This window comes from Peromyscus eremicus, chromosome 8a (genome assembly GCF_949786415.1).
Source record: "Peromyscus eremicus chromosome 8a, PerEre_H2_v1, whole genome shotgun sequence".
NCBI lineage: Eukaryota > Metazoa > Chordata > Mammalia > Rodentia > Cricetidae > Peromyscus > Peromyscus eremicus.
Genome location: NC_081423.1, coordinates 98,436,444 through 98,464,285, shown reverse-complemented (window position 1 = coordinate 98,464,285; position 27,842 = coordinate 98,436,444). Strand labels below are relative to the sequence as shown.

Below are 27,842 nucleotides of genomic sequence, written 5' to 3'. Positions count from 1 at the left end.
CCTAGGGGATAGTAGTGGGAGGCACCTGGGCTCCTTCACCATCTGGAATCTCTCAGGCAGCAACTGTCCAGGTCATTCTCCCAGGGCAGTGTGGGTTTGGAGCTGACGGGGCTTCGGGTCAGGGCCTGGGTCAGGGCCTGACTGTTCTCTCCTTGCAGCAAACCACTCTTTCAAGAAGATTGAGTTCCAGCCTCCGGAAGCCAAGAAGTTCTTCAGCACAGTACGAAAGGAGATGGCTCTGCTGGCCACCTCCCTGCCTGACGGCATCATGGTCAAGACATTCGAGGACAGGATGGCAAGTGGGCTGCTGGGAACTTGGGGACCATTGGGGACTAAGGTGTAGCAGCACCCACAGGGGGCCACCAGGTGGTTCTTCCTCTAGAAAGTAGCCAGGCGGTGGTGGCACACACCTTTAATCCCAGCATCGGGAGGCCGAGGTAGGCGGATCTCTTGAGTCCAGACCAGCCTGGTCTACAGAGCGAGTTCTAGAACAACCTGTCTCAACAAAAGGAGCTTTGAATCCATGTAAGATTGGAGCCCTAAGAAGAGCTTGGCTACCTTTTCTTGCATACCTTTCCTGATCCCCCAAACCAGAGGCCTTTCCTCCCTCTCAGGGGGCTCCTTTCAGAGGACCTTGTCTGAAACAGCGCTGTCCCATGGTGTCACCACCACGTGTGATTCTCTGTACAGTCTGTCATCACATATAGCTGCCCTTTTGACTCATGCCAGGAACTCATGGTGGTCCTGACTCAGCTTCTCAAGGGCTGGAGGCACCTGTTGCACTTAAGGAAATTCTTTCAGAGAGTTCCAGCTTCGTGCAGCTCTGCTGAGGGAGTGTGAAAAAAGCACCTACTTTTTGTTTTGTTGATGCTTTTTCCCCCATGTCTGCAAGACATCTCCCCAGGGTACCTCAGAGCCTGTGGAAGGGTCCTTCTTTCTCTTTATTTGCCCAGCTACTCGCTGCTCTACTCTGGTACCCTGGCAGAAGGTTATAACTAATATAAGAAAAACTATATGCCATAAGTATATATAATATATATAGTCAATTACATTAGCAATGTCCAATCCATAGACATTTAACAAATTCAGAGAAAATACTTCATTATCTGTCCTTTTTTGGTGAATCCAAAAGTTGTGCCTAATTCACTTTCTGTCCTAACTTATATTACCAACTGAAAACTATCTTTTAATGTCTTTCAAACTTATACAAACTTATATACTGGTTAGTGAATTTCTTTTCTGAATTTGTTAACAAGGAAAAACTATATAAATTATCTAGTCCTCAATTCCCTCAGAGACCCAAAAAGGAAAAAATATTACTTAAGAAAGCAGGAAGTGCACACAATCAACTTACAAAAAAAATATGAGAAATGACAGAAACAGCTGGCTGCCTAGACAGTCACCCAGGGTTCCTCTGCAATGTTGGGGCATCCATCTTCAGCATACAGCGTATCTGACAGACTCATCTGTGAAGCAGGATTTTCTGAAGGGCCTTCCTACCTTGTCTTGGAAAGGTTTGGCAGTCCTTTCTTTTGTGTCCTGCTTGTCCATTTGTACAGCATACTGTCAGCAGTTGAGGAAGGGCATTTTCCTGCCCAGTGGCTAACTTGCCACAAAGAAAGTAAACGCCACATAGAGTTTCTTCGATGCCCATCATCTTCTCTGAAGTAGATTGGTACTGCCAGGTGTAGACATGTCTCATGGTCATAAAAAAAAAGAATATATGTTATTAAAACATCTTAAATGCCATATTCTATAGATCTCTGAAGTGTTTGAAGATGGCCTGTTTATCTAACATATATCTCTGTTTGACCTTGGAAACATACCTAACCTGACAAGTTGTAATAGGCGACTAACTACTAACCTGCATTTCTTTATATCCTAAATAGTTGGTAATAATAACTTTCAAGGACTAGCAGTTTGCATTGCATTGTTAAATGAGATGTATAGGGTACAATACCTTGAACAAGAGTAGAAACATATGTACAATATGTTCTAACAAAATTAATCTCAAATTTGTATCAATATACAAAATTTGTATACAGTATACAAAAATCCAATCCACTGTAAAATATTTAAAACTAGTAGTTGGCGCTGGGTGGTGGTGGCGCACGCCTTTAATCCCAGCACTCGGGAAGCAGAACCAGGCAGATCTCTGGAATTCGAGGCCAGCCTGGTCTACAGAGCAAGATCCAGGACAGGCACCAAAGCTACACAGAGAAACCTTGTCTGGAAAAAAAAAAAAAAAAAAAAAAAACCTAGTAGTTGCTTTTTAAAAGTAGATTCAATAATGTACTTTTTTTCTTATCACATTCGTATTTTCCTTTTTTCAGAGTAGATTCAATAATCTACCCTTTTACCTTTTATCCTATCATTTCTTTTGTGTGTGGGGGGCGGGGGGGGGGCTCGAACTCAGAGATCCACCTGGTTCTGCCTCCTGATTGCCGGGATTAAAGGTGTGTGCCACTGCCACCCGGCCTCCTACCATTTCTGTATCTTTTTTTTTTTTCTTCAGAGTAGATTCAGTAATCTACCTTTTTATCTTATCATTTCTCTATCAATTTCAGTCCGAGGATTTGTGGAGTTGGTGAGGTGAGACGCGGCAGTGGCTTGTTCCTTTGTGTCTCTGATCTTTCAGCTTTTACCCCAATATCTGGCTTCTGGGTTTTTTTTTTTTTTAATTAATAAGACCATTTAGCAGTTTATGTTACAATCCCATGTTCCCTTCCAGGACCTCTTCTCAGCACTAATCAAGGGCCCCACTCGGACTCCCTATGAAGATGGCCTCTACCTGTTTGACATCCAGCTTCCCAACATCTACCCAGCGGTGCCCCCCCACTTTTGCTACCTCTCCCAGTGCAGTGGCCGCCTGAACCCCAACCTCTATGACAATGGGAAGGTGTGCGTCAGCCTCCTGGGTACCTGGATTGGAAAGGTGAGGATGGGCTCCAGTGGAGACGGTGGCGCAGTGGGGCTGGTGTGTCCATCTGGGACAGACCTGAAGGTTCAATTTGTGTTTCAGGGGACAGAGAGGTGGACGAGCAAATCCAGTCTTCTCCAGGTGCTCATTTCCATCCAAGGTACAATGATGGGCTGGCAGGCACACTGACAGGCTGTTCCCAAGCCCGCCTTCCTGACTTACTGAGGGACTTTTTCTGGCAGGTCTGATCCTGGTAAATGAGCCATACTACAACGAGGCTGGCTTTGATAGTGACCGGGGCCTGCAGGAAGGCTATGAGAACAGTCGCTGCTACAATGAGATGGCCTTGATCCGGGTGGTGCAGTCCATGACCCAGTTGGTGCGACGGCCTCCTGAGGTCTTCGAGCAGGAGATCCGGCAGCACTTCAGTGTGGGTGGCTGGCGTCTGGTGAGCCGCATTGAGTCCTGGTTGGAAACCCATGCCATGCTAGAGAGGGCCCAGGCACTGCCCAACGGAGTCCCTAAAGACAGCAGCTCTCTGGAGCCCCTGGCTGCAGCTGAACTCTCAGACTCTGGCCGAGAAGAGCCTGAGGATGTAGGGATGGCCCCTGGGGAGGCCTCCCAAGGCTCAGACTCGGAGAGTGGTGCCCAGGGCCCGGCCTCAGCCAGCAGGGACCACACAGAGCAGACTGAGACAGCCCCTGATGCGGCAGCACCGCCCAGCGTTAGACCAAAGAGGAGGAGGAAGAGCTACCGCAGCTTCCTGCCTGAGAAGAGCGGCTACCCTGACATCGGCTTCCCCCTCTTCCCGCTTTCCAAGGGCTTCATCAAGAGCATCCGAGGGGTCCTGACCCAGTTCCGTGCTGCCCTGCTCGAGGCAGGCATGCCCGAGAGCACAGACGACAAGTAGCTTCCAGGGCTTGAAAAAGGAGTGTCACGTGGGAGAGGCCAGCCGCTGCCTGCTCCCTCCCTCCCTTCCTGAGATTTCGCCCCTCTCCTGCCCCTTCCTCTCCCCAGTTGGAGCCTTCCACAGCCCTCTCCTCCCTGCGGCAAGTTTGATGAAGTGCAAGAAGTGTCCCGAGATGCTGCGTTCTATCCCTCAGTGATGTTTCAAAGGCAGGTCCCTGAGGCACTGGGAACTCCACTGATGTCCCTTTTGTTGCCCCAGGCAGAATGTCCTGGCACTTGTTCCCTAGCTGTCCCTTCTCAGGTCAGAGGTGGGGTGTCGAGGAACCTGCAGACGCAGGAGGGTGGACGTGCCTTGCATGAAGTGCGGCTGCTCCTGCAATGCTCCTGGTCCCTTTCCTCCTCAGCTTGGCTGTAGCCTCCCCACACCCCAGACCCTCCTGCTGCCACACTGGGTCCTCTAGTTCCCCATACCTCCATCTCTTGGAGCTGTGGCTGCTGTGGCCGCTGTGGCCTGTCAGTGCGCTGTAGCCCTTAGACCTGTTGAACTTACTCTCTAAGAGAGGCTGGGACTAAGCTAAGGTTCAGTGACACCAAGGGAGCTGGTAACCCCCACATGAACATGGAGTAAGGACAGGGTGCTGCTGGGAAAGAAATGGCTGTAGGTGCCTTGCTCTCCAGTCCAAGCTGGCAGCGACACTGGCAGTCCTGCCCAGCCCTGCCTGTGTGGGCTGTACTGACATCTGCTCCAGCCAGCCTCATTTTGTCCCTACTGAGGCCACAGGAGCATCTGCACAAACCAGGCCAGCAACACAGGCCTCTCCCCATCCAGTGGCTCCTGTCAGCCTTGGCTTATAGACTCTGCAACTTGGAGGGAGGGAGGGAGGGAGGCTGGATGCCAGCGGGAGCTCCACCCCACCCCCACAGGCGCAGAGGTTTACAAGTTTCTAAGCTTTTGATAATGTGAAGCTCCAGATCAGAGGATGCTGTTGAGCACATTGCAGCTGTGTCATTTCCGGTGTATGTATGTAATATTTAAGGTTGGGAAAATAAATCTCAAAAGCAATGATACTAACTCTTACTAGAAAAAAAGACAAAAGACAAAACAGACAAAAAAAAAAAAGCCAAAGCATGATGCGTCTTGTCAGCCTTAAGTGGGCTCCACGCCTGTGCTGTGCGAGGGCCGCCGGGCATCAGAGCCTTGGGAAGGACAGAGCCGGAAACTGGAACACTCACCGGGAACCCGTCGCTACCTTGCGGACATCATGAGTGCCTGGTGGGGCTGTGCATCCCAGGGCATCATTCATGTGGAGATGTGAATGCCTACTGCTTATAATATCTGTATAAAGTGCTGTGTGATTAAACTTTTTTTTTACTTGCATTTTTTGGGGGGGCTGGCTCATTAACAAGACAAAGTGACACCATTAAATCTGCCTCTGCCGTTCATTTGGGCTCTGTTGCCTTCTGTGTGCCAGGGCCCATCCTTCCACACCATTTCCCCGAGGTAGTCTGTAGCAGTGGGCCTTCCTCTCCAGGCCTGGGGTCTGTAGGGGTTGGCAGTGAGTATCCGGATGGCAGTCGGCTCTCAACACTGGGTAGTGGACGCCAGTGTGCCTGAGTATCTGGGCTCCAAGCTGGAATGGTTGCCGGTCTCGGGAGCGTTCGCTGCTTTCCTGGGCTTTCCTCTCTTCCTGCCTAGAACTGTTAAGGAAGAGTTGGAAGGGCTGAGGTTCCTTGGGTGAGCCTGGAGATGTCATGAGTGTAAGCCAAATTTTTTTTTTTTTTAAAGGAACTGCTGCCTGTCATTTTTGTTGGAAATCTGTCAGAACCCCTTCCCTGGAGAGAGATTAGCAAGTCTTCCCCTCATAAGGTCCCAACAACAAAGTTCAGGTCCACCAAAGCTCCCCTGGGGAGCCAATGAGCTTTCTGGGCTTAGTTGCAGAGCATGGACAAGGGGTTAGTTGTAGGAGTACAGGGGAGTCCAAAGCAGCCACACTAGAAAGCCCATCCAGCATGGGTGGTGGCTTCCCTGAAGCCACATGGATGGAATGCCCCCACTCCCGCCCATTATATACTCTAGCACTTACCAAGACCACTTGAAATTAGGACAGAATTGTACGAAATGGCTGGCAGGAGGGTCCAGCTTTGACAGTGCCTAGTAAGCAGGCCCAGGTAATCGCCCACTTTCAATGGGATCCGAATCTGCTTGCCAGTCTCCAGGGCTTCTAAATAACTCAGGAACGATTCCCTGCTGTATCCACTCAGGGTGCCTACTGTATTTGAGGTCAGAGGTGGAGCACAGAGCCTCAGTCTTATGTGTGGGGTGGGGCAGCTGGCCAGGCTCTGAGGGCCTCTGCAGCTGAAGGGGGTCTGATTATCAGGAGTTGATGTGCCCAGCACCAACATGACTGTGCCTTGGGGGTGTAACTGAATAGTGTGCTTATATGGCATGCCAGAGACCCTGGATTTAATCCCCAGTACAATTCCATAGCCCTTGCCAGTGTAAGACCACATTCTCTTCCCAATCCCTAGGACAGGATCAACAGGTTGGAAAAGTCACTTTATTTGGATTTGATTCTCAGGGAAGGGCTCTAAGAGCCACGAGGAGTGCCTTCCATATGCAACTGCCCAGCCAGCGGGCTCCTGCCTAGTATTTCATTCTAGCATTTAGAGGGCAGAGCCTTTCTTTCCAAAGCAGCCCCACCTTCCTGCTTCCTCTACTTGGTCCCCACCACCTCCATATGAGCTTTACATACACTCCCTTACCAAGGGATGGAGGCAGGGAAGGTCCCATCTCAGTGTAGACATAGACAAAGGCACAGAGAACCAGGGAATCCTAACGTTCTTCTGGAGGTGGCCTCTGCTAGGGCTCCCAGCTGGATGGGGCATCTCGGCTGCCGCAAACCATCCAAAAATAGTTGGGGTGCACTTGGCCCTGCACAGCCTCACATGCCATCAACTCTCCATCCACAGAAAACACGCCCCTCTGGTTCTTGGGCTCCAGGCGGAAGGCAACCACGGGCACGTGCACCAGGTATGGGCATTCGTACTCCATATGCTTGCCCTTCTGCATGGCCAGGAAGAGGCGCAGCAGCATGGCCCTTGACACCCCTGCACGCACATAGAACAGATGCATAACACCAGCCTCACAGCGGCCCATGGGTGCCGCAAACAGCTCCCTGCTCAGGTGGGTGTGTAGCAGTACCAGCACCAGAACAAAATCCTGCTCTGGCACCACAGTCCAGTGAGAAGGCACTGGCTCCTCCAGGGGAACAAGGTATGTGTCCACCGGGCCCTTCTGCGCCAGTGCAGGAGAAGCAGGTATCTTAGAGGCAGCGTTTCCTACAGGAAGGTAGGCCAGTTGACCCTGGTAGGTTCGCAGGGTTGCTAGGCGAAAGATGGTTCCCACCGTGAAACGAATCTCCCCCAAGCGCCTGTACTTCTCACTCTCGAGGTCCACATCAGCCACGAAGCCCCAGGCCAGGCTGAGCACAGAATAGAGCTGCAGCCCAGAAGCAGTGTGGAGTGAGAGCAGATTCATGGGTGACAGGTGCCGGCGGCATAAGAGCCGTGTGCAGTTGGTCAGGAGGTCTTCATTCGTCACCTGCTCGTACCTGCAAGGTGAAAGGTCAGATGGGACAGGGCAGGTGCCCCCAGGCATCCTCTTTTTACTCCTTTTGGGGAGTGAGGGCCAGCAAAGCAGGGAGTTAGTGGAACCAGTGACAGCAGACGGAGGCTCTTTAGGACCAGTAAACTGAGGCTGAGGCTCCAGAAGAAAAAGTGGGGCTTCCCACGGGAACTTGGAAAACCTGGTGGCAGGAGACATGACGCCCACTCGGACCCTCAGCTCTCACCCAGCATAGTAGTTCAAGGAAGCTGCCAGTGCATTGCCAGAGCCTCCGGGAAGGCTACACAGGGGCTTCTGGATGGCAGTCTCCCAGTCAGGCCGTTCCATGAGCCCGTTCACCACCTGTTAAAGCAGAGTGGTCTCAGCCCAGGAAACACTATCCCGAACCCTTTGGGCCATCCTCTAGCTCAGCCCTTACCTCATGCATCAGACCATCACCGGACATGACCACCAGGGCATCCCACTGACCCAGTTCCTCCGCACACACCAGCTCCCTGGCATGGTTCTGCCGTGCTGGGGGAAGATTTGATGCTCTCAAAGCTGGTTTTCTGGCAGAAAGTGCTCCCTTCACCCCCGGGGACAGTACTCACCAGTGAGCATCAGTTGGAAGGATACCTCAGCCTCCTTCAGGAGGGGCTGCACGAGTGTCTGGAAGAGCTGTAAAGCCTTGCCCCTGCCGCCCTGGGGGTTCAGCAGCACCAGCACTCTGCAAGGCCGTGGGAGCAGTCCCCCAGGGCAGCCTGCTACAAAAAACAAACCAGACGGGGCAGAAGGGGGACTCAGGAATTAAGAGCACTTGCTCTTAATTGTTCCAGCACCTGGATGGTGGGTGGAGTGATTCACAATGGTCCTAAACTCCAGTCCCAGGGGATCCTATGCCCTCTTCTGGCCTTCAAGAGCACCCAGCACACATGTGGTGCACATACATACATCTATGCTATCAAAACACTCATACACACAAAATTAAACAAAACTTAAAACAAAAACTGAGCCTGGCAGTGGCGGTGCACACCTTTAAACCCAATCCTCAGGAGTCAGAATCTCTGAGTTCGAGGCCAGCCTGATCTAGAGAATGAGTTCCAGGATGGCCAGGAACTCTGTCTCAAAAACTCTGTCCCAAAAAAACCAAAAAAGAAAAAAGAAAAAGAAAAAGAATGGCAACGTCCACAACCAGCCGCTAGGAGGCGGAAGAGAGCTGCAATGACATGAGTGGAGAAACCCAACATTTGGGTAACTGACCAACAGCCCTGCTAGAGGAAGCGGCCTCCCACAGGTTGTCCAGGGACACCGCAATACCTCTTTCCTTGGCTCAGGGCCAGACGACTTCTGGCCTCATGGGACAAATGTTTCTCTATCATTCCTTGGGGAAAGGGATCCCTTTAGCCTTTCCCAGACAGGTACCCCACAAACCTGGTTCCATAGCCAGGTTCCGGGACTCCCGCTGACAAGCGGCCGCCGGTGCTGTCCCGGCGGTGCTAGGGGTAACGGCGACTTCTGTATTCAGCTCCTTATCGGTGTTGCCCAGGAGGGTGTCTGGCGACTGACTGTGGGGCTCGCCCTCTCCGCCTCCCTGGGCTGTGAGAGCGGCCCTGTCATTCCCGGAGGCGGCCAGATCTGAGGGACAGGAGGAGACAGTGTCGGTGGGGTTCGCTGCCTGGGCTCTAAGCATGTGCGACAGGGTGCCCAGCCAGAGCTCCTGGACCTCGCACAGGGAGCTGCATGCTACGGAATCACAGAGCCCCGTGGGTCCGGGATCTAGCTTTCCAGACGGAGCTCCCACCCCACGAACGTTCCGTTCCATGGGGACTCTGGATTCCGGCCCGACGCATGAGTCAGTGACCCGAGGCTCTCTCTTCGTCGGGCCAGCTCTTCACCCCTTGGGTTTGATGAAGAGTCCAGTTGCGAAAACTTCCCAGAACCAGCATTGCGAGGCTCTCACTTCTGGACGAAGAACCACGTCCCAGGCAGCCCAGTCGCGGCGTCCCCCGCCTGAACTCCGAAGCTACCCGGTCTCCGAGTCTCTAAAGGGGATGCGCGCCGCAATCGTGAGAACAGTGCCCAGGTCCCGCAAGAGCCAGCCCGAGCTGGGTGGACCCACGGCTGCCTTCTGCCCTGCCCGAGCGCGAGTGTGCTCTGAGGCCGCTGGCATGTGGCGGTCTCCCTCGCGGGCCCAGGAAAGCAGCGCCAACTACGGGAGGGCGGGGTTGTGGGGGACGTCCCTACCCAGTCTGTCCCTCTAGCGGCCTGTGGCGGAAAGCAGCTCCTCTCGGGCTCAGCCTCGCGACTGAGGGACAACCGAAGCACGGGGTTGGCACCGACTCCCAGGGACCGCTCCCCTCCAGCCCCAAACTTTTCGCTCAACTTCGCCGCGGCGCGGGGAGGGCGCGGAGCCTCTGCGCCGGCCTGGCCACGCCCCGCCTTCCTTGGGCTCTCCTGGGTGGAACCAGAGCTTCGCGCCGCCCTGGTCCCCCACCCGCCCACCGCTCGGCTACGCGCAGATTGGGGGTGGGGGGCTGGATACCCGGACACGATTGTGCACCCCTGTCGAGGACAAGCTGGAGGAAATCAGCGAGGCGTGGAGTTCCGAGCACGGCTTTAAGCAGCGCGTCCAGAGAGCGCGAAAGCGAGGGCGCAGCCCAGATCCCCGCGCCCAGCATCCGAGTGTGCCTCGGGTGCGCGTGGTTCTGCGCTCTCGTTGAGGACCCTGGGCTGCACCTCGAAACGGCTGCTCACAGTAGGGAGGCAGCGCCTCTTCGGCGTCTCCGAAGAGGAGACGTCCCCAGCCTGGTCAGAATTCCACACCCAGATCCTTCCTGCTGTCCTAGCTCTGGACCAGGTCCGGTCACCCCGCCACCCGCAAGCTTCTCTTGCTCCCCTGCTCCTCCGTGATGGATTTACTTTTAGCTTCCAGATGCAGCCGCTGGACTACTCAGCCACCGAACCCGAAGCAGTTTGTCATGCCTTCCGGGAGAAAGCTGAAACCGGTTTGGGGACTTCTAGCTGGAGCACGAAGTCGGGAGGAGGAAGCCTCCTCAGCAACCTCCAAAGTTGGAGCCTTTCCCCCTAGGGAATACTGTCGAGGCCTGGGAAGCTGCCTGCAGCGGATGATCCGGATCCACGATCCTCACCAACTGGATGAATCCAGCAGCGTGGACAGGGCACTGGGGGGCTCTCACCGGGATTGGAGGGGCAAGCACGGGGGCGTGGTCCCCCCTCTCCCCACCCCTCGGGCAAGCTCCGGGTGAAGATGCACAGGCGCCGGGGAGCATGCCCTTCGGTGGAGATAAACAGGACGCATGGGTCATTGTGTAAGTGATATATTTCATGGCAAATGGCCTGAGGGTGTCCATAACTAACTCGAGTTAAATTCCTGGAAGATTATTGGCGGAGACTGAGAAAATGAAGCCGCCAAGTCCGAGTTGGTGACCTACCTACCCAGGCAAGACCAAAGCAGACACCAAACCCCCGAAGGAAGCTGTGATGATCCAGCCCCAGATGCGCAGGGCTCGCACGCCCACACCGGCCCCCGCGCGACCCCACACACCTCTCTCTTTGCATCGCCTTCTTACAGTCCAGAAGGGGCGAGTCCGGGAGGAGCGGGGTACCAGATAACAAGGCGTTGCAGTGAACTGGGTCACGCCTTGAAGGTGGCTTCTCTCCCAGAGGACTCCTGAGTTCCCTACCGAGTTTCTCACTATTTTAGGGGTCCCTGAGCTGGCCAGGGAACGCAGGCTGGACCTGCGGTTCCGCACGCGTCTCCTCAATATATGCCTTGGCTCTGCACCGCCCCGGGACAGCCTGACCGGAGCCTTCCGAGAAGGTGACTCAGCGACACGCTCACGGGTGGGGAAACTCCCGGAAACAAAAAAACTAGAGGAGTTGGAGAAAGCAAGGGCGTCATCACCCACCCCCAGTGTCGCGGTGCTCGTGGCTACGGAGATCTGGTCCTGCACCCACCCCCATCTCCGGCTTCCCACCTCACACCCCAGGAATCCAGCGCGGACAGGGGATGGCGGCTCTGCAGCCGCAGTGCCGCGGTCACGCGCTGCGAGGACGCGAGGTGGGAGGAGGGGGCTCTGCGGGGGAACCAGATCTCACTGCTGCTTGCTCCTTTTTCTGTCCTGTCCCACCCCTTTGCAGAGATCTAGGGTCCAGGTTGGCTTTGGCATCTAGCAAACTCAGGAAGCTATTCTCCCCGAGATTTCGAGCTTGTAGGGGGCTGGCTGCGCAGACTAGCGTGGGAACACGCCTCTCCTACTCTCTCTCCCACATTTGGGAAGGAGTGTCTACCAAGCCTGAAAAGCCAGTCGTTAGCAACTGAAGAGGGGAAACTGAGGCACGGGAAAGAGAAGACCAGGCTGTGTGTAAGTTCATGCTGAAAATGCCGACCTGGAGCAGCTTTTCTTTGAAGCGTGGGGCTGGATCCTTTCAGACTGCAGGCCAGCTGGGGCGAGGTTGACTGGACACTGAGTCGGTGAGCGAAGCAGAAGCAGCCTGCAGGGCTCTTTATCCCTGGGCCTCGGGTCCAGTTCTCTTCCTGACCAGGAAAGACCCAGTGGGAGGGGGTTCCGATCTGGCCTCAGTTCCAGTCTGCACAATGGCCCCTCTGTGCTCCCTGCCGCCTCATGCCCTGGCCTGCTCACCTCTTTGGCCTTTGCCTCTCTTGTTCTTGTTACCCTCCCCCATCCCGGCAGCCTTTCTAGACCCTTTCCCTTTCTAAAGAACTTTATCCTAACTCCAGAAACCGTGGGACCGCACCCCTGGCCCTGGAGCCAGGACTAGACTTGGACAAGATGTTGGTTTGCGTTTGTGAAGCTTCAAGGAACTGAGACCTTGAGAGGTGAAGGGTCTCCTCAGAGCTGTCAAACCAATTCCCAACACAGCAGAGAACAAACCGAAGCCCTTCCCCCAGGCTAGGAGGCCTTATGCCACCAGAGCTTTTCTGGGTATCTGTTAGCCTGGTGGGTTGTTCACCTCAACTGCCTCTCTAGGTACCCAGGGACCTGAGGGTCTCCAGGAAAAAGAAGCTGCAGCTAACCCCAAGCACTCCCCACGTGCATGCCCAAGAACAAACACACACACACACACACACACACACACACACACACACACACACACTCATTAACCAGACTGTACCCAGCAAGGCCCACCTGGCCTTGGCCTCAGGCTAGTCAGGAGTTCTGGCTTGATCATCAACCCAGCCTGTTTCCAGCCATACCTGTCTCACAGGTGAAAGGAATTGTTTTTCTTCCTAGGCTCCATGCCTAGCTTTCCCAGAGAAAAACACCTAAGAGCTCCCACCACCACCACCACCACCCCACCTTGTGCCAGAGAGGTGACAACCGGTTCTTAGACCTAGCCTTTGCACCCCAGGAGCTCAGGGAAGGCTACCAGGTGGCCAAACATTTAAATGTTTTTTGTTGTTTACATGTTTGTGCGTGCGTGTGTGCGTGCGTGTGTGTGTGTGTGTGTGTGTGTGTGTGTGTGTGTGTGTGTGTGCGCGCCACAGTGTGAGTGTAGGGGTCAAAGAACTACCTTCTACAGTCTGTTCTCTCCTTGCATCAGAAGAATCCCAGGGCTTGAACTCAGGGAGTCAGGCTTGGTGGCAGGCATCTTTACCTGCACAGCTGCCGTCTCTTCCGTTGTTTTCCTTAGGTGAGGGTGCCTGGCACCCCACCCACCATGCCTGAAGCTACCTTCCCTGGGTGATTTTTATTTTATTTTATATTTTTAAGGGATTTGGTCCTTTGAAACAGGGCTTGTGTGTCCTAGGCTGTCCCTGAACTTGCTACATAAATGAGGGTGGCTTTGCTGTCCTGCCTTCGCCTTCCTAGTGTTAGATCACAGGTTCGTGCTCCCACATCGAGCTCATGCAGTTCTAGAGGTCAGACCAGGGCTTTGTGCATGAAAGACAGCACAGTGCCAGCTGAGCCACTTGCCCTGTCTCTGAGAGTTGTCTTGTTGGTGATTTTAAGAACCGTTTTTAGATGCATTTAGTTTATTTTATGTGTATGGGAGTTTTGCCTGCAGGTGTGTATGTGCACCATGTGGGTGCCTGGTGTCTGGAGGTCAGAAGAGTGCACTGGACCTCCGGAACTGAAGTTACATATGGTAGTGAGCCTCAGAATGGATACTGGGAACTAACCCGGGGTCCAGCCCCAAACTCCAAGCAGTTCTCCTGTCTCAGCCTCCTGAGTGCTGGGACCACAGGCATTTATCACCATGCTCAGCTTCCCTGGTAAGTTCAACTCCTCACATGCAGGCCTCCTGAACCTCAAATTCTTTCTGTTTTTACAGTATGTCCCTGCCTGGGAGGTTGCAAGAGAAAGGAGATGTTCACCTCTGCAAAATGTTAAGACTTTGTTTCCAGACTATCCGGCATTTGGCTTTCCATTCTGAGAGTTCCTAGCTGCTTTTCCGTGATGGCCAGTGCAGGCACTGGCTTGGGGGTGCCGCAGGCCACATGGGGAGATGTGAAGGCACAGAGAGGCTGCACAGGATCCCTGGCTGTGTGCTGGAGTATAGACTTTGGGTTTCCTCTTCTGTGCAATGCTTTCACTGCTAGAGCTGTGTGAACGAACGACTCAGGCTCTACCTCTCTGGTGGTTTGAATAAGAATGGCCCCATTCAGCCCAGCAGTGGTGGCGCACGCCTTTAATCCCAGCACTCGGGAGGCAGAGGCAGGTGGACCTCTGTTAGTTTGAGGCCAGCCTGGGCTACAGAGTGAGTTCCAGGAAAGGCGCCAAAGCTACACAGAGAAACATCCTGTCTTGAAAGAAAAAAAAAAAAAATGGCTCCCATAGGCTCATATATCTGAGTGCTTAGGGAGTGGCATTAGGAGGTGTGGCCTTGTTGGAGAACATGTGTCACTGTGGGTAGGCTTTGGGGTTTCAAAAACCCAATCCTGTCCCAGTGTTCTCTCTTCTTGCTGCCTGAGAATCCAGATGTAGAACTCTCAACTCCTCCTCCAGCACCGTGTCTGCCTGTGTGCCACCATGCTTCCTGCCAATAATGGACCAAACCTCTGAAACATTAAGCAAGCCCCAGTTATATGCTTTCCTTTATAAGAATGACCATTGTCGTGATGTCTCTTCCAGCAATAGAACACTAAGGGACTGGAGAGATGGCTCAGTGGTTAAGAGCACTGGCTGTTCTTCCAGAGACTCTGAGTTTAATTCCCAGCACCCACAGGGTGGCTCACAACCATCTATAATGGGATTTGATACCCTCTGGCACACAGGTACATATGCAGACAGAATGCTCATACATTTAAAAAAAAAAAAAAAAGCTGACTAAGACAACCTCTTAGGTACTTCCTTGTCCTCCTGGGCCACCTTGCTGTGGCTGGGGTGCAGGTCCCACTGGGCCTTTGGACTCTGTCTCGCAGATACCCTTACCTCTAGGCCTTGTTCACCCTGGCTACAACTCAGGGTCATTAGGATTCCAGAACATTCTGAAATCTGACACCCACAGGGTGCCACTTTGCTGTTTCCAGCCACCTGCCTGCCATCCTGGTGGCTCAGACCACAGACATGCGGCTCACTGTGTCAACAGGCCTGGCGTCTTCTGGGTTTGGAGGCCTGTAGGTAGGAGGACGCTCCTGGTTTCTGCGGCCTGGCCTACAGTCTTGGGGGTTCCTTGACCTGTTTGTGATCACTCCAATCTCTTCCTTTTCACCTAGCATTGTCTCTGTTGTCTGAGATTTGTTCATATATCCACACATATGAACAATGGTTTTGAGGTTAGAATGCTCACCTGTACATGCATGTGTGAAGGGCAAAGGTCAGTTCGGGTCCAGTTCCACTTGTTTTGCTTTTGAGATAGTGTCTCATTGTAGCTCTGGCTGGTCTGGAACCTGCTGTGTAGACCAGGCTGGCCTTGAACTCGGAGAACCACCTGCCACCAGTGCTGGAGTTAAAGACACACACTGCCACCATATCCAGCCCTACTTATCTTTGAGACAGCATGTCTCTGAAATTAGAGCTAGTTTCAGCTAAACTGGTCAGCCATCATGCCTCTAGGATCTGCCTTTCAATCCCCACCCCAACTCAAGTGCTGGGGATTCATGTGCCGTATACCCAATTCAAGTGCTGCAGATTCATGTGCCCGTATACCCAAGTTTTACATGGATGTGGGAAATCTGAACTCAGGACTCATGCTTCATAGCAAGCCCTCAATCCACTGAGCCCCAACCCCTGAAAAATATTTTATATAATAAAATCTCTTTATGTGGTACTAGAGATTAAATCCTGGCCCCTGTGAATGCTCTACCTCTGAGCTACACTCCCAGCCCAAGATGTGTTGGTTAGACATAGATGCCTCCTTCATTACCTTGTGTGGTATGGAAATGCTCCTCCTCAAGCTTGAAGGATTGGGAGAAAAAACCAATAAGCTCTTAGGACCATTTTGAATCAATGCTTTATGCCTTCAGTGGAAAGATGTAACCACACTGGGCATCTTGAAAGAGCTGAAAGAGGAAACCACCATGAATAGTGCCTGTGGGTACAGGAGAAAGGGGGTGTCTGGAAGGCAAGCCTACCCTCTTCCCCAGCATGGCCCGGGTGCAATTATTGCTTATATCTGCAAGCAGCCAGGCTCCTTAGCTATTTTGGCTACCTTGACCTTCAGATCCTGGCTTTTACCTTGGCTTATGGCATCTCCAGCTTCCTGAGCAGATGGGTTTGTTCCCCAGTCCCTGGACAAGCAAAGCTGAGTTTTGTGTTGGCTGTTACATGATGGATCTTTACTGCAGCTCAGGCTTAACACAAATTTATCCTTACAGTTCTGGAAGCCAAAGTCCAGAGTGAACTGTGGTCTGTGGAACCTAGCCCTTTTTTTTTTAATCTTTTAGAGGACACCTGCATTCCTTGGTATGAGGACCCTTCATGACCAAAGCCAGCGACTGATGTATCTTGAGATTTTACTTCAACAGCCAAATCTCTTCCTTCCTTCTCCCTGTCTCTCACAAGGTCCCCTGGGATCATTGGCCCCAGCCACGTGCCCTAGATAAATTTCCATCTCCAGACTCCTCCTCCTCCTCATGTACCCCAAACTGGTCTCAAGGGTAGGCTTGCATTCTTGAGCCTCCTGCATCCACTTCTCAAGTACAGGAACACAGGCATGTGATATCACACCCAATTTCTATGGTACTAGTGCTAGAACCCAGGGCTTCCTTCATGCTACATAAGGACTCTCCCAACTGAAGTCCATCCCCAGCCTCCCCACCACCTCCAGATTATTTTTGTTGTTGTTTTATTTTTTTGAGACAGAGTCTCACTATATATCTCTGGCTGTCCAGGAACTTACTCTGTAGACCAGGCTGGCCTTGAACTCACAGAGATCCTCTTGCTTCTGCCTCCCGAGTGCTGGGATTAAAGGTGTGCGCCACTCCCAGGCCACCTCCAGATTCCTAATCGCATCTGCAAAGTCCCTTCTGCACATAATGTATTGTGGTCATTCACAGGCTCCTGAGACTGTGACGGGGACATCTTTAGGGGCCAGGATTTCACTAACCACCGATGGAAATGGAAATAATGTGCTAACTCTGTCCTCACTTGGCTCCAGAACCTTCTTTCCCAACTCCTTCCTTCTCTGGCTTTACCCAAACAAACATAAACCAAGGCCTTGCTTTTGGCCAAAATAAGCATTTATGTTGAGTGGGGCTGGAACTAGCCTTGCTAGGGCTGAGATCCAGTCCAGAGAAAAATTGGTTTCCATTTCTGAAAATTACCCAGGAGGGAGAAACTGGCGTCTTTGCTAAACATAATAGAGGCTTGCAAAATCCCAACTTTTCACCTGAGGAAGGGCTGGAAACAGCCCAGCAATCCATTCTCAGCCCGGCACAATTCCCCGACACTGCTTTGCAGAAAGGGCACTGCCCACCCCCACCCCCAGGCACCAAAGGAACTCTGTGGCTTTGCCATCTCCTCTCATGTGACCTGGAAGCCTAGCTCCTTCTATTCTCCTGTGACAAGACTGGACCAGGCTAACCATACTGCCAGCCACAGCCATTGGGAAGAGTCACTCCGTGGAAACACTCCTTGGACTCCCTCTGACATCATCTTCCATTTGGGCCTGAAGTGGGCTGTGGCCTGGCCTTTGCCCAGCCCCACATCCTGGATACTAGCAGAATGGATGTTTCCTGGTTTGCTCAGGGATCCTCGTCTGCTGACCTTACCTCCTGAGGAAAGAGAAGCCCTGTCAGACCACCTGACTCAGGAGGTCCTAGAAAGAGAAATGAGATGCAGGAAGCAGGAGCCAGTGCCTCTGCAGTCAGGGATAGAAAGCAGAGCTGCTTCTCCAGCTCAGCAACCCAGGACAGAGCCTGGAGGCTGAGGCGATGGGTGTGCGTATGGTTTTCCCCGTGCTTTCTGTTTGGACGTCTTTTCTACTTTCACGTTTCTCAAAACGTGTCCTTGGGTGTTTCCCAAAGCAAACAGACCGTGGGTTGGCCCTAGTCCCTGGCCAGAAAGTACTGTTGTGCTAATGGTCTAGGGTTGTGTCCACCTACCTGAGGGTGGGCAGACATGCACAGGAGACTTTGGGGATGCTGTCCTGGGGTGTACCTGTCTTTTACCCAAACTTGTACCTATTCAGGCTTCCTCTATCGAAACCCAATTATTAAGGACCGGGAGCAAAAGCGGGGGAGGGACGCAGATACCCTGATTCGCCAACTGAAAAAGACATGAAGCCAGGAGCGAGGCTTGTCTGCCGCTCCTCGAGCTCATTATCCACATCCCGAAAATAGAACATCCCCTTCCCTGGAGGCTCAGTTCCTGAAGGTCAAAGCCTCAGATTTTTTGCAGACACAAGCCTAGTAATTTAAGTAATGATTATGCAGGGTGAGTTGGACAGCTGGGTCTCTGGACAAGGGATGCCTTCACCTCACCCCACATAGGCTGGCTGGGGAGGTTTCATGCACCAGCGCATGACGCTGCATGGATGTGACAGGAAAGCCAGTTTCCAAAAATGGAGTTCCTTGTTCCCTTTGCTCGTTGCCCTGAAGTCCTGATCACAGTGATGTGCTGGCGTCTGAGCAACAGTTGAGATGTTGTTTCCCCTCCAGGGCACTGTCCCATGATCCCAACAGCTTCCTCTGGCCCTGTTTCAGAACAGAGTGTGGTCACCAAGGGATCACCCCACAGGTGCTGAGGAGTTCAACTTTCTTTTTCCTGCCCTGTTTTCTTTCTTTCTTTCTTTCTTCCTTTCTTTCTTTCTTTCTTTCTTTCTTTCTTTCTTTCTTTCTTTCTTTCTTTCTTCCCTTTCTTCCTTCCTTGCTTGCTTTCTCTTGTTTCTCCCCTTTTAAAAACTTAATTACTTGGGTTGGGGATTTAGCTCAGTGGGTTCGATCCTCAGCTCAAAAAAAAAAAAAAAAAACTTTAATTACTTTTTGCTTTGATTTGTTTGTTTGTTTGTTTTCACAGCAGGGTTTCTCCGTGTAGTTTTGGTGCTTGTCCTGGATCTCGTTCTGTAGACCAGGCTGGCCTCAAACTCAGAGAGATCTGCCTCCAGAGTGCAGCAGGATGAGCTTGAATTCTCCCCTTACCTCCTTCTCCTAGGATCACAAGCATGGCCCCGTGCTGTGGCTGGCCTTTGTTTTAGTGTGTGTGGTACACATGGCATATGTATGGGTAGACATGCTCAGGGAGACAATGTGTTTGAAGGCCAGAGGTTAATACCTTATTCTGTGGACAGGGTCCCCCACTGAACCTAGAGCTTACTATTTTGGCTCAACTAGCTGGCCAGTGAGTCCTCAGAATGAGCCTGCCTCCATTGTCCCAGCACTGGGGTCACAGGCACGGCACGGGCCACCACACCCAGCACTGGGGTCACAGGCACGGGCCACCACACCCAGCACTGGGGTCACAGGCACGGGCCACCACATCCAGCACTGGGGTCACAGGCACGGCACGGGCCACCACACCCAGCTTGTTTGTGGGATCTAAACTCAGGTTTGCAAAGCAAGCACTTTACCCACTGAGGCAGGGTGTAATGTAGCCCAGGCTGGCCTTAAACTCACTATGTAGCCAAGGATAGCTTAGAATTTCTTACCTTTCTGCCTCCATCTCCCAACTGCTAGGATCAGGTGTACACCACCACAAACAACTAGAATTTTTATTTTTATTTTATTTTATGTATTTATTGATTGAGAAAGGGGCCCACTAAGTAGCTCTGGCTTGCCTGTAACTCACCATGTAGATCACACTAGCCTCAAACTCATAGAGCTCTGCCTCTCTCTGTCTCTAGAGTGTTGAGATTAAAGGCATGTGACACCAGCCTCACTGGGATTTTGATCTTACTGTCTCATATGCCAAGGCTTGTGGATTGATTGGTTAGCAATATTTTTTTTTAAGTTTTTTGAGACAGGGTTTCTCTGTGTAAGAGCCCTGGCTGTCCTAGAACTCACTCTGTAGAGCAGGCTGGCCTCAAACTTACAAAGATCCGCCTGCCTCTGCCTCCTGAGTGCTGGGATTAAAGGTGTGTGTAACCACACCTGGCTTAGTAATAGATCTTCAAAATAAAAAATATGAGTTTTTTTTCTCATTCTGGGAATGATTTTAGAGCTTAGTGGATGCTAGGCAAGCACTCAACCCCTGAGCTAAAAATATGTATATTTTAAATATACAAAAAAAATGTAGAGGGTGATCTAAAAAGCTGAGGGGCTTGGAGACAATGTTATCTGTCAACTTGATAAAATCTAGTATTACAGGAGAGATGGTCCTCTGAACATGCCTGGAGGGATTATTGAGATAATCTTTCTTGAAGTGGGGAGACCTGCCCACTGAGGGTAGCACCATTCCCTTGGCTGAGTCCTGGACAGCACAAGCAGAGACAGGGAGCAGAAAGCACACATTCACCCCTTGCTCCCTGCTCCTTCCCTGTCTCAAGCTCCTGCCACTGCAGCTTCTCCTGGATGGTGGACTGTAACCTGAACTGTGAGCTGCAAACCCTTTCCTCCTTCAAAGCTTTTGGCAGAGGATTTTATCACAGTAACAGGAATGGAAGTGAGATGGGAAGTGTATACCTTTTATTTGTCTTTTTTTGTCTTTTCCTTAAAACTCATTAGCAAGGTTATTCAAACAGCACAGGAAGACCGACCTCTCCTGTTCCTGCCCCTCTGGCAGATGCAGCAGAGCTCCCCAGGGGAAGGAATGCATCTGGGTATAAATATAGGCACTCTGGAGGGACACCTTCCCCCAACTCACCCCCCCCCCACACACACACACACCTCCCCTGGCTTCACAGAGGGGCAGATGACCCTGGTGTACAGTTAAAAAGACAAATCAATCTTTCTGACTTAGCGTGGCTAGAAAAATCCCCACATCAGAGCTGGCATTTGCAAATAAGCACAAAGCATTTCAGGTTGAGTTCCTATTGTACTGGGATCCCAGATTGAGAACTAGGCTCTAAATCGGGCATGGGGCCACATCCTTTAATCCCAGCACTGGAGGTAGAGGCAGGCAGATCCAGGGCTGCACAAGGAAACCCTGTTTCAAACACGCGCACACACACACACACACACACACACACACGCACACGCACACACACACACACACACACACACACACACACACACACACACGCACACACGGGGGAGGGGGAGAGGGAGAAAGGGGAGAGAGACACTTCATAACTGCCAAGGATGATGAGCATGGGCTTGGCTCTGCCCCCTTTGGGCTCTTGGCAGCGTCAGTCAGCCTTATTCTAACAGGAGGACATGCTGAGCCCTCACAAGTAAATCTGCCATCTGTCCCTTTTGAAGCTTGCAGAGGCACGGGCTTTGGGAAAGATGGAGCAGAGGCCAGGAGCCACGGTGAACCTAGGGATGGTGAAGAGTGTGCCAGTCTCTCTTTTAGGAACCTTTAACGTGTGCCCCTGGGTATGTGAAGAGCAGGAATCTAGGTTCCAGTCAACACTGGGACTAGGAAACTGCTCAGGCGACAACTGATGTAAGAGTACATGCCGTGCAAGAATGAGGGCCTGAGTCTGAATCCCTGGTCCCCACATAAAAAAGCCAACATAGCCGTGTGTGCCTGTAACCCCAGTGCTGGGGTACAGACAAGGGCAGGTCCGGGAGCTGCCAGCCCAGCCCAGCAAGACAGAGTTTCAGGTTCAGTTAGACAGGTTCTGTTAGAGACCCTGTTCTGAGGGAATAAGGTAGAGCAGGATAGAGCAGGAACCTGACGTCCTCCCAGCCTCTGTGGATCCATACATCTGTGCATACATACCAACAACAAAATAAAATAAATGAGTGTGAGGGTTACCAACCGCTTGAAGAAAGCATCTTTTTTTTTCTGTTTCGTTTGCTTTTCCCTACCTCCCCCCACAACCCCAGCAGCCTACCATTGTGCTAAATCCCCAACCCTTGTCTTGTTTTGAAGACAGAATCTTGCCCAGGCTGGTCTAGAACTCTTCCCTCAGCCTCCTGAGAGCCAGGACTACAAATGTTCACCGTCAAGTTTTGAAATGACGAATTCTGTGAGTTGAAAACTACCCTGGACTATGTAACAAGTTCCGACGCCAGCCAGTGCTCCACAATGAGACCCTGTCTCCAAATAATAAAATAAAATATAAACAAATAAATAAGTGGTCAAAGGTGCCTTTAAAGTTAGACACAGAGGCTGGAGAATGGCTGAGTGGTAACAGCTACCAATCATGCCAAGTTGATGGTAAACCTCAAAACCATACTCAGATGCCAGCTCCAGGGATTTGACCTGACTGGGGCCGAGGGAATGAAGAAATGACAGACACATTGGCGCTGGAAAGCTGTGGGGAGGGCTCGGTGGCTGGGAACTCACGCTGCATCCCTGATGGGGTGGGAACGCACTGGGAGCACACACTGCAGCCCTGATCGGGTGGGAACGCGCTGGGAGCACACGCTGCAGCTCTGATGGGGTGGGAACGCACTGGGAGCACACGCTGCAGCCCTGATGGGGTGGGAACGCGCTGGGAGCACACGCTGCAGCTCTGATCGGGGTAGGCGCAGGCAGTCCTCTGACTTCTCCAGCTGCAGTAGAGGCCAGTGGCTCGGCTTTCTGAAGCTCTCAGCAGAGCCTTATCCCTCCCTGGTCAGCGGAGGGAGGTGTCAGACAGCCCTATAGTAGGCATTGTTTGGAGGGACTTTATTTGGTCTAAAAAGCAGCGTCATGTAGCCCAGGCTGGCCTCAAACTCGCTGTGTAGCTGAGGACGACCTTGAACTTCTGGCCCTGCTGTGTCCATATCCTAAGCTGGGCTTACAGGGGTGTACTGCCATGCTTGGTTTATGTACTATTGGAGATGGAACCCGGGGTTATGTGGGTGCTGGGTAAGCATGCTGTTGATGAGCTACATTCTCAGTCCCCAGTCATAAACTGATGAATTTATTTACTTGTTTATGTTTGGTTTTAGGAGACAAAATTTCACACTGTAGCTCAAGCTGGCCTCATATTGGTGCAATCCTCATGACTCAGTCTCTCAAGTACTGGGATTAAGGGCGTGAGGCAGCACATCTGGCCTTTAGTTTTGTTTGTTTGTTTGTTTTGGTTTTTCAAGACAGGGTTTCTCTGTGTAGTTTTGGTGTCTGTCCTGGATCTTGCTCTGTAGCCCAGGCTGGCCTCGAACTCACAGAGATCTGCCTGCCTCTGCCTCCCAAGTGCTGGGATTAAAGGTGTGCGCCACCGTTGCCCAGCTATTCATTTTTTTTTTAATGTGTTAACAGGGCTGGAGAGAAGGCTCAGTGGTCAAGAGCACTGTCCGTTCTTCCAGAGGACCTGGGTTTGATTTCCAGGACCTACATGGCAGACCACAACCATATGTAACTCCAGTTCTAGGTAATCCAGCTCTGAGGTAATCCAACATCTTCTTCTGGCCCCTGTAGGCAACACATACACACACACACACAAACACACACACACACACACACACACAATTAAAAAAAATAAAGCTGGGGTGGTGGTGGTGGTGGCACACACCTGTAATCTCAGCACTTGGGAGGCAGAGGCAGGTGGATCCCTGAGTTCGAGGCCAGCCTGGTCTACAGAGTGAGTCCCAGGACAGCCAGGGCTACCCAGAGAAACTGTCTCGAAAAACTAAGAAAAAAATAAAATAAAATACATCTTTAAAAATATATGGAAGCTTTAGAAGGCCAGCCTTGGGCCGGGCTGTAGCTTGACTGCAGAGCTCCTTCTTAGAACACCTAATGCTGGCTTCTGTTTCCATTATTCTGTTCTGTTTTTCCTACTGACCTACTAACAGGAGTGGGGGGGGGGGCGCGTGGGGAGGGGCTTTCTCATTCAGGAGCCTTACCCAAAGGTCCTGCCATCCAAGTGCTAAGAAGGCTACAGGAGTGTTCTGCCTGTGCCATCCCTTCAGGGAAGCTGCTCCCTGGAGAGGAGGTGGCAGGCTGTGTCCACCCAGATGGCAGTGAGGTCACTGCACCTGGCTTCTGGAGTAGGCAGCACATTGAAACCACCTGCTCCGGCCTCTGCCTTCTGAGATTGTGACTTACCTGATCCAAGTTTTTTTTCAAAGGTCACCAGTGCCGAGAGAAAAACAACAACAACAAAAGCAGAGATGCCCTAAATGTGATGACGGGGCTGGAAGAGTGGGTGGGAGGACACATGGGCCTTTCCGTGCCTTTCCCTGGTGTGTGCTGGGGCCTCTGGGCGCCACTGCTCCTGGAACAGGGCTAACAGCTCCATCTCCTCAGGGTCTCTCCTGGCCCTTCTTCACTTGGCCTACCCATCTCTTCATGCTAGTGCAGACGCGTGGAGACAACATAGGCTTCCTTCTCCTCAGTTCCTGAAAGAGTGTCCTCAGCTCTCAGTCCAGCAGGCAGCGTCCCAACGTCTAGCTAGCCCCGATGCTGGGGGCTGAAGGGACTTGTCTCGGGCCTGATGCTTTTTCTGGTTAGCACTTTTAGTTAGCTTATATTAATTATACACAATAATGGATTTCATTTTAATGTTTTCACGCAGGTATATGATGTGTTTGTGACATACTCACCCCAATTAGCCTTTCTTGTCCCCGATTTCCCACGGTCCCTTCCTCTTCCCAACTGGTTCCCTCAGTTCCCTTTCTATCCAACCCCATCCCCCCTCCCGTGTGTGTGTGTGTGTGTGTGTGTGTGTGTGTGTGTGTGTGTGTGTCTGTGTGTGTGTGTGTGTGTGTGTGTGTGTGTGTGTATCCCATAGAGAGTTTCTTGCAAAGATTGGAGAGCGGAGAGCAATTTTCAGGGAGTCATTTCTCTACTCCAGCCATGTGAGTCAGTCCCGAGGATTGAACTCAGGTTGCCAGGGTTGGCAGCAAGCTCCTTCACCCACTCAGCTATCTTGCTGGACCCTGGCTAACTTTAAAAAAAAAAAGAAAGAAAAGCATCTGTGTGTTCATTTTTTCTTTATAATTTACTTTTTATTTGATTGTATATATATGGGTGTTTTTTCCTGCGATTGTCTACTTTTGCACCACATTCATGCCTAGTGCTCACGGGGACCAGAGAGGGAGTCAAATCCCTTGGAACTGGAGTTACACATGGTTGTGAGCCGATGTGGGAATTGAACCCCAGTCCTCTGTAAAAGCAGCCAGTGTTCTTTACCACTGAGCCATCTCTCTAGCTCTGGCTAGCATTCTGTTTTGTTTTGGTTTCTTCCCTTCCTTCCTTCCTTCCTTCTTTCTTTTTTTCTTTCTTTCTCTTAACGGAATGCTTCACAAATTTTCGCGTCATCCTTGCTCAGGAGCCATGCTAACCTTCTCTGTACTCTTCCAATTGTTAGGATCTGGGCTGCCGAGGCCAGTGCTGACTGTGCTGCAAACACTTTTTTTTTTTTTTTTTGAGAGAGAGAGAGGCACGGGGGGGGGGGGGGGGGGGGGGGTGTCTGTCCTGGCTGTCCTGGAACCCACTCTTTATTTAGTCCAGGCTGGCCTCGAACTCAGGCCTGCCTCTGCAAGTGCTTGAATTAAAGGCGTCTGCCACCACCACTGGGCTCTGGCTAGCATTTTTAACAGCCCAATAAGCCATCCCCCCCGCCCAGTGGTCCCTCAGTCTCAAGAGTATTGTTTTAACATTAGATTCTAAGCCGGGCAGTGGTGGCGCACGCCTTTAATTCCAGCACTCGGGAGGCAGAGCCAGGCGGATCTCTGTGAGTTCGAGGCCAGCCTGGGCTACCAAGTGAGTTCCAGGAAAGGCGCAAAGCTACACAGAGAAACCCTGTCTCGAAAAACCAAAAAAAAAAAAAAAAAATCATTAGATTCTAACACGATCACAGAACCACCTCAAGCCTGTTTTGGGAGTAAGCAGGGAGACCAGGCAAGGAGGCAGCGGCTTCTCTCCCTGGCACTAGAACCCCGTGAAGTACACTGTAAACCGTGACCCGCGCTGCAAACAGACCAGGCACAGTTCAGAAATGATACATGCCATTGCAATCTCTCCCACTTCCTCCCAGACACAGCACGGGAACACAGGCATGGTGACGAAGCTGGCTGCCACCCACACTACAAGGAAAGGGGGTTGGTGCCTTGCCCTACTCTAAGAAAATGGGGGAAGGGAGCTGTCACTCAGCTCCAAGAAAAGGGACAGAGTGGTCCTGGTTCTGTGCTTCTTAACACTCACTTGTTCCTCTGCCGCTGTCAGCCCCAGAAGCTCTCATCTATTAACAAAGCTAAATTACCCCCATTTCCCTGTTGAACAGTGATACGATTTGGAATAGGCTTTTTCTTAATGTCTAATTGGTATTTAATTACTAGGGGATCCTGCTTGCCCTTGTGTGTGAAATGAAATCTTCTTACATTCCTACCATGAGGACCTTACTCTGCTGGCTGGCTAAGTGTCAGCCTTGAATTGTCCTGAATTTTGGTTTGTTTGATTTGGTTTGTTTGCTTGTTTGGTTTGGTTTGGTTTTCCATGTCAACACATTGTGTTTGTGACATGGTCAGATTTCTTTGTGTGCCCACATGTGGGTGCAGGTATGTGGGTGCCTGGCATGCATATATAGGTCCTTGGGTGCCTTATACTTTTTTGGGACAGACTCATTAGCCTGGAATTTCAAGTACCCAAGATAGTGTCAAGCTTCCAAGGATCTGCATGTCCCCACTTCCCATCTCACCATCACTGGGATTACAGGTGTGTGCCACTGCATGCAGTTTTTTTGTTTGTTTTATTTTGTTTTTCGAGACAGGGTTTCTCTGTGTAGCTTTGTGCCTTTCCCAGAACTCCCTCTGTAGTCCAGGCTAGCCTCGAACTCACAGAGATTCACCTGCCTCTGCCTCCTGAGTGCTGAGATTAAAGGCATGTGCCACCACCGCCCGGCCACATGCAGTTTTTTACTTGAGTTCTGGGTGCTCAAAGTTAGGTCCTCAATCTCACAAAGCACATACTTTACCAGGGTCTTATGTAGCACAGGCTGCCCTTGAACTCAATGGGTAGCTGAGGATGACCTTGAATTTCTTGTCCGGACCCTTCTGCCTCCAGATCCTGAGTTCTGGAGTCACCAGCAGGCTAGGCAAAGCACCCTAACACTTGAGCTATGTCCTCTCTGTCAGATCTTTAGGAGCCTGGCTGCATTTCCACGGTGGCTGTTAGGGATAGCAGAGTCACAGGAAGAGGAGGGTGGGAAGTGGAGGGAGGCTCCCAGAGTGCTCTTATGTGAGCTAAAATATGAGTCAGTACTGTGTGCACATTTGAACTTGAACCTAAGCTGGGCCGTGGTGGTGCACGCTTTTAGTCCCAGCACTTGGGAGGCAGAGGCAGGTGGATCTCTGAGTTTGAGGCCAGCCTGGTCTAGTGAGACCCTGTCTTGAAAGTCAAAACACAGAACAGCTTGAACCTGTATTGTGTAACCCATAAGTGTTCCTTGAGTGTACTGGCCTAAAGCAACGATGCTCATCTCTCTCCGTGGGCTGTGGGTTGACAGGTCACAGCTGGCACTCTTACTTGGGGGCGTCCTGTGGTTGCAATGTCATTGTGCCTGAACAGCTGATATGGCTCCCTGACACATTCATAGATTCTGACTGTTAGCAGGGAGTTCAGGCAGTATGGTCCTTTCATGTGACACTAAGCCAGGTTCCAAGACAGAATGCCTAGGGACCTAGTCAGAAGTTACAGACTTCTCCTGCCTCAGCCGTACGTCCCGAACATCACTTCTGCCACACTGCATCTGTCAGTCAAGGGGCTGAAGTCATCAGCCCAGAGTCTAGGGATGGAAAACAGGCTCTTCTGCCTGTGAGGAGCACAGCAGGGCAGGTAAAGAAGGGATTGAGGGTGGCTGTCTTAGGAGATGGCCCATCTTAGTGGGTAAGAACTGGGGCAACTTTCGGGAATTGGTTCTCGGTTACGAATATATTCCTTCCGGTGTGTTTCCACCGCTGCCGTGGTGACCAGTGCACACCCCTCCTGGCCTCGGTGCTACATCTGT

At 51.7% G+C, this 27,842-nt stretch overlaps 2 protein-coding genes and 1 pseudogene across 2 annotated transcripts in view; 1 reads left to right on the top strand and 2 right to left on the bottom strand.

Annotated features, from left to right (window-relative positions):
- Ube2o (ubiquitin conjugating enzyme E2 O) overlaps positions 1 to 5,272 on the top strand; it is a 47,827-nt gene extending 42,555 nt beyond the window's left edge. Inside the window, 4 exon segments of the mRNA XM_059272172.1 lie at positions 159 to 295; positions 2,732 to 2,935; positions 3,023 to 3,080; positions 3,163 to 5,272. Of these exon segments, the coding sequence (XP_059128155.1) occupies positions 159 to 295; positions 2,732 to 2,935; positions 3,023 to 3,080; positions 3,163 to 3,830 (1,067 nt within the window). The 3' untranslated portion in view covers positions 3,831 to 5,272.
- A 1,095-nt stretch (positions 5,273 to 6,367) lies between these two features.
- Sphk1 (sphingosine kinase 1) lies at positions 6,368 to 9,808 on the bottom strand. The gene is made up of 5 exons (XM_059269835.1): positions 8,865 to 9,808; positions 8,045 to 8,197; positions 7,873 to 7,967; positions 7,681 to 7,796; positions 6,368 to 7,440 (listed from the first exon to the last, which is right to left on the bottom strand). Exons 1-5 carry the CDS (start codon positions 9,253 to 9,255, stop codon positions 6,690 to 6,692), a joined length of 1,506 nt encoding a protein of 501 aa, XP_059125818.1. The 5' UTR covers positions 9,256 to 9,808; the 3' UTR covers positions 6,368 to 6,689.
- A 15,317-nt stretch (positions 9,809 to 25,125) lies between these two features.
- Positions 25,126 to 25,226, bottom strand: LOC131918110 (U6 spliceosomal RNA; annotated as a pseudogene).
- Between the last annotated feature and the right edge of the window lie 2,616 nt (positions 25,227 to 27,842).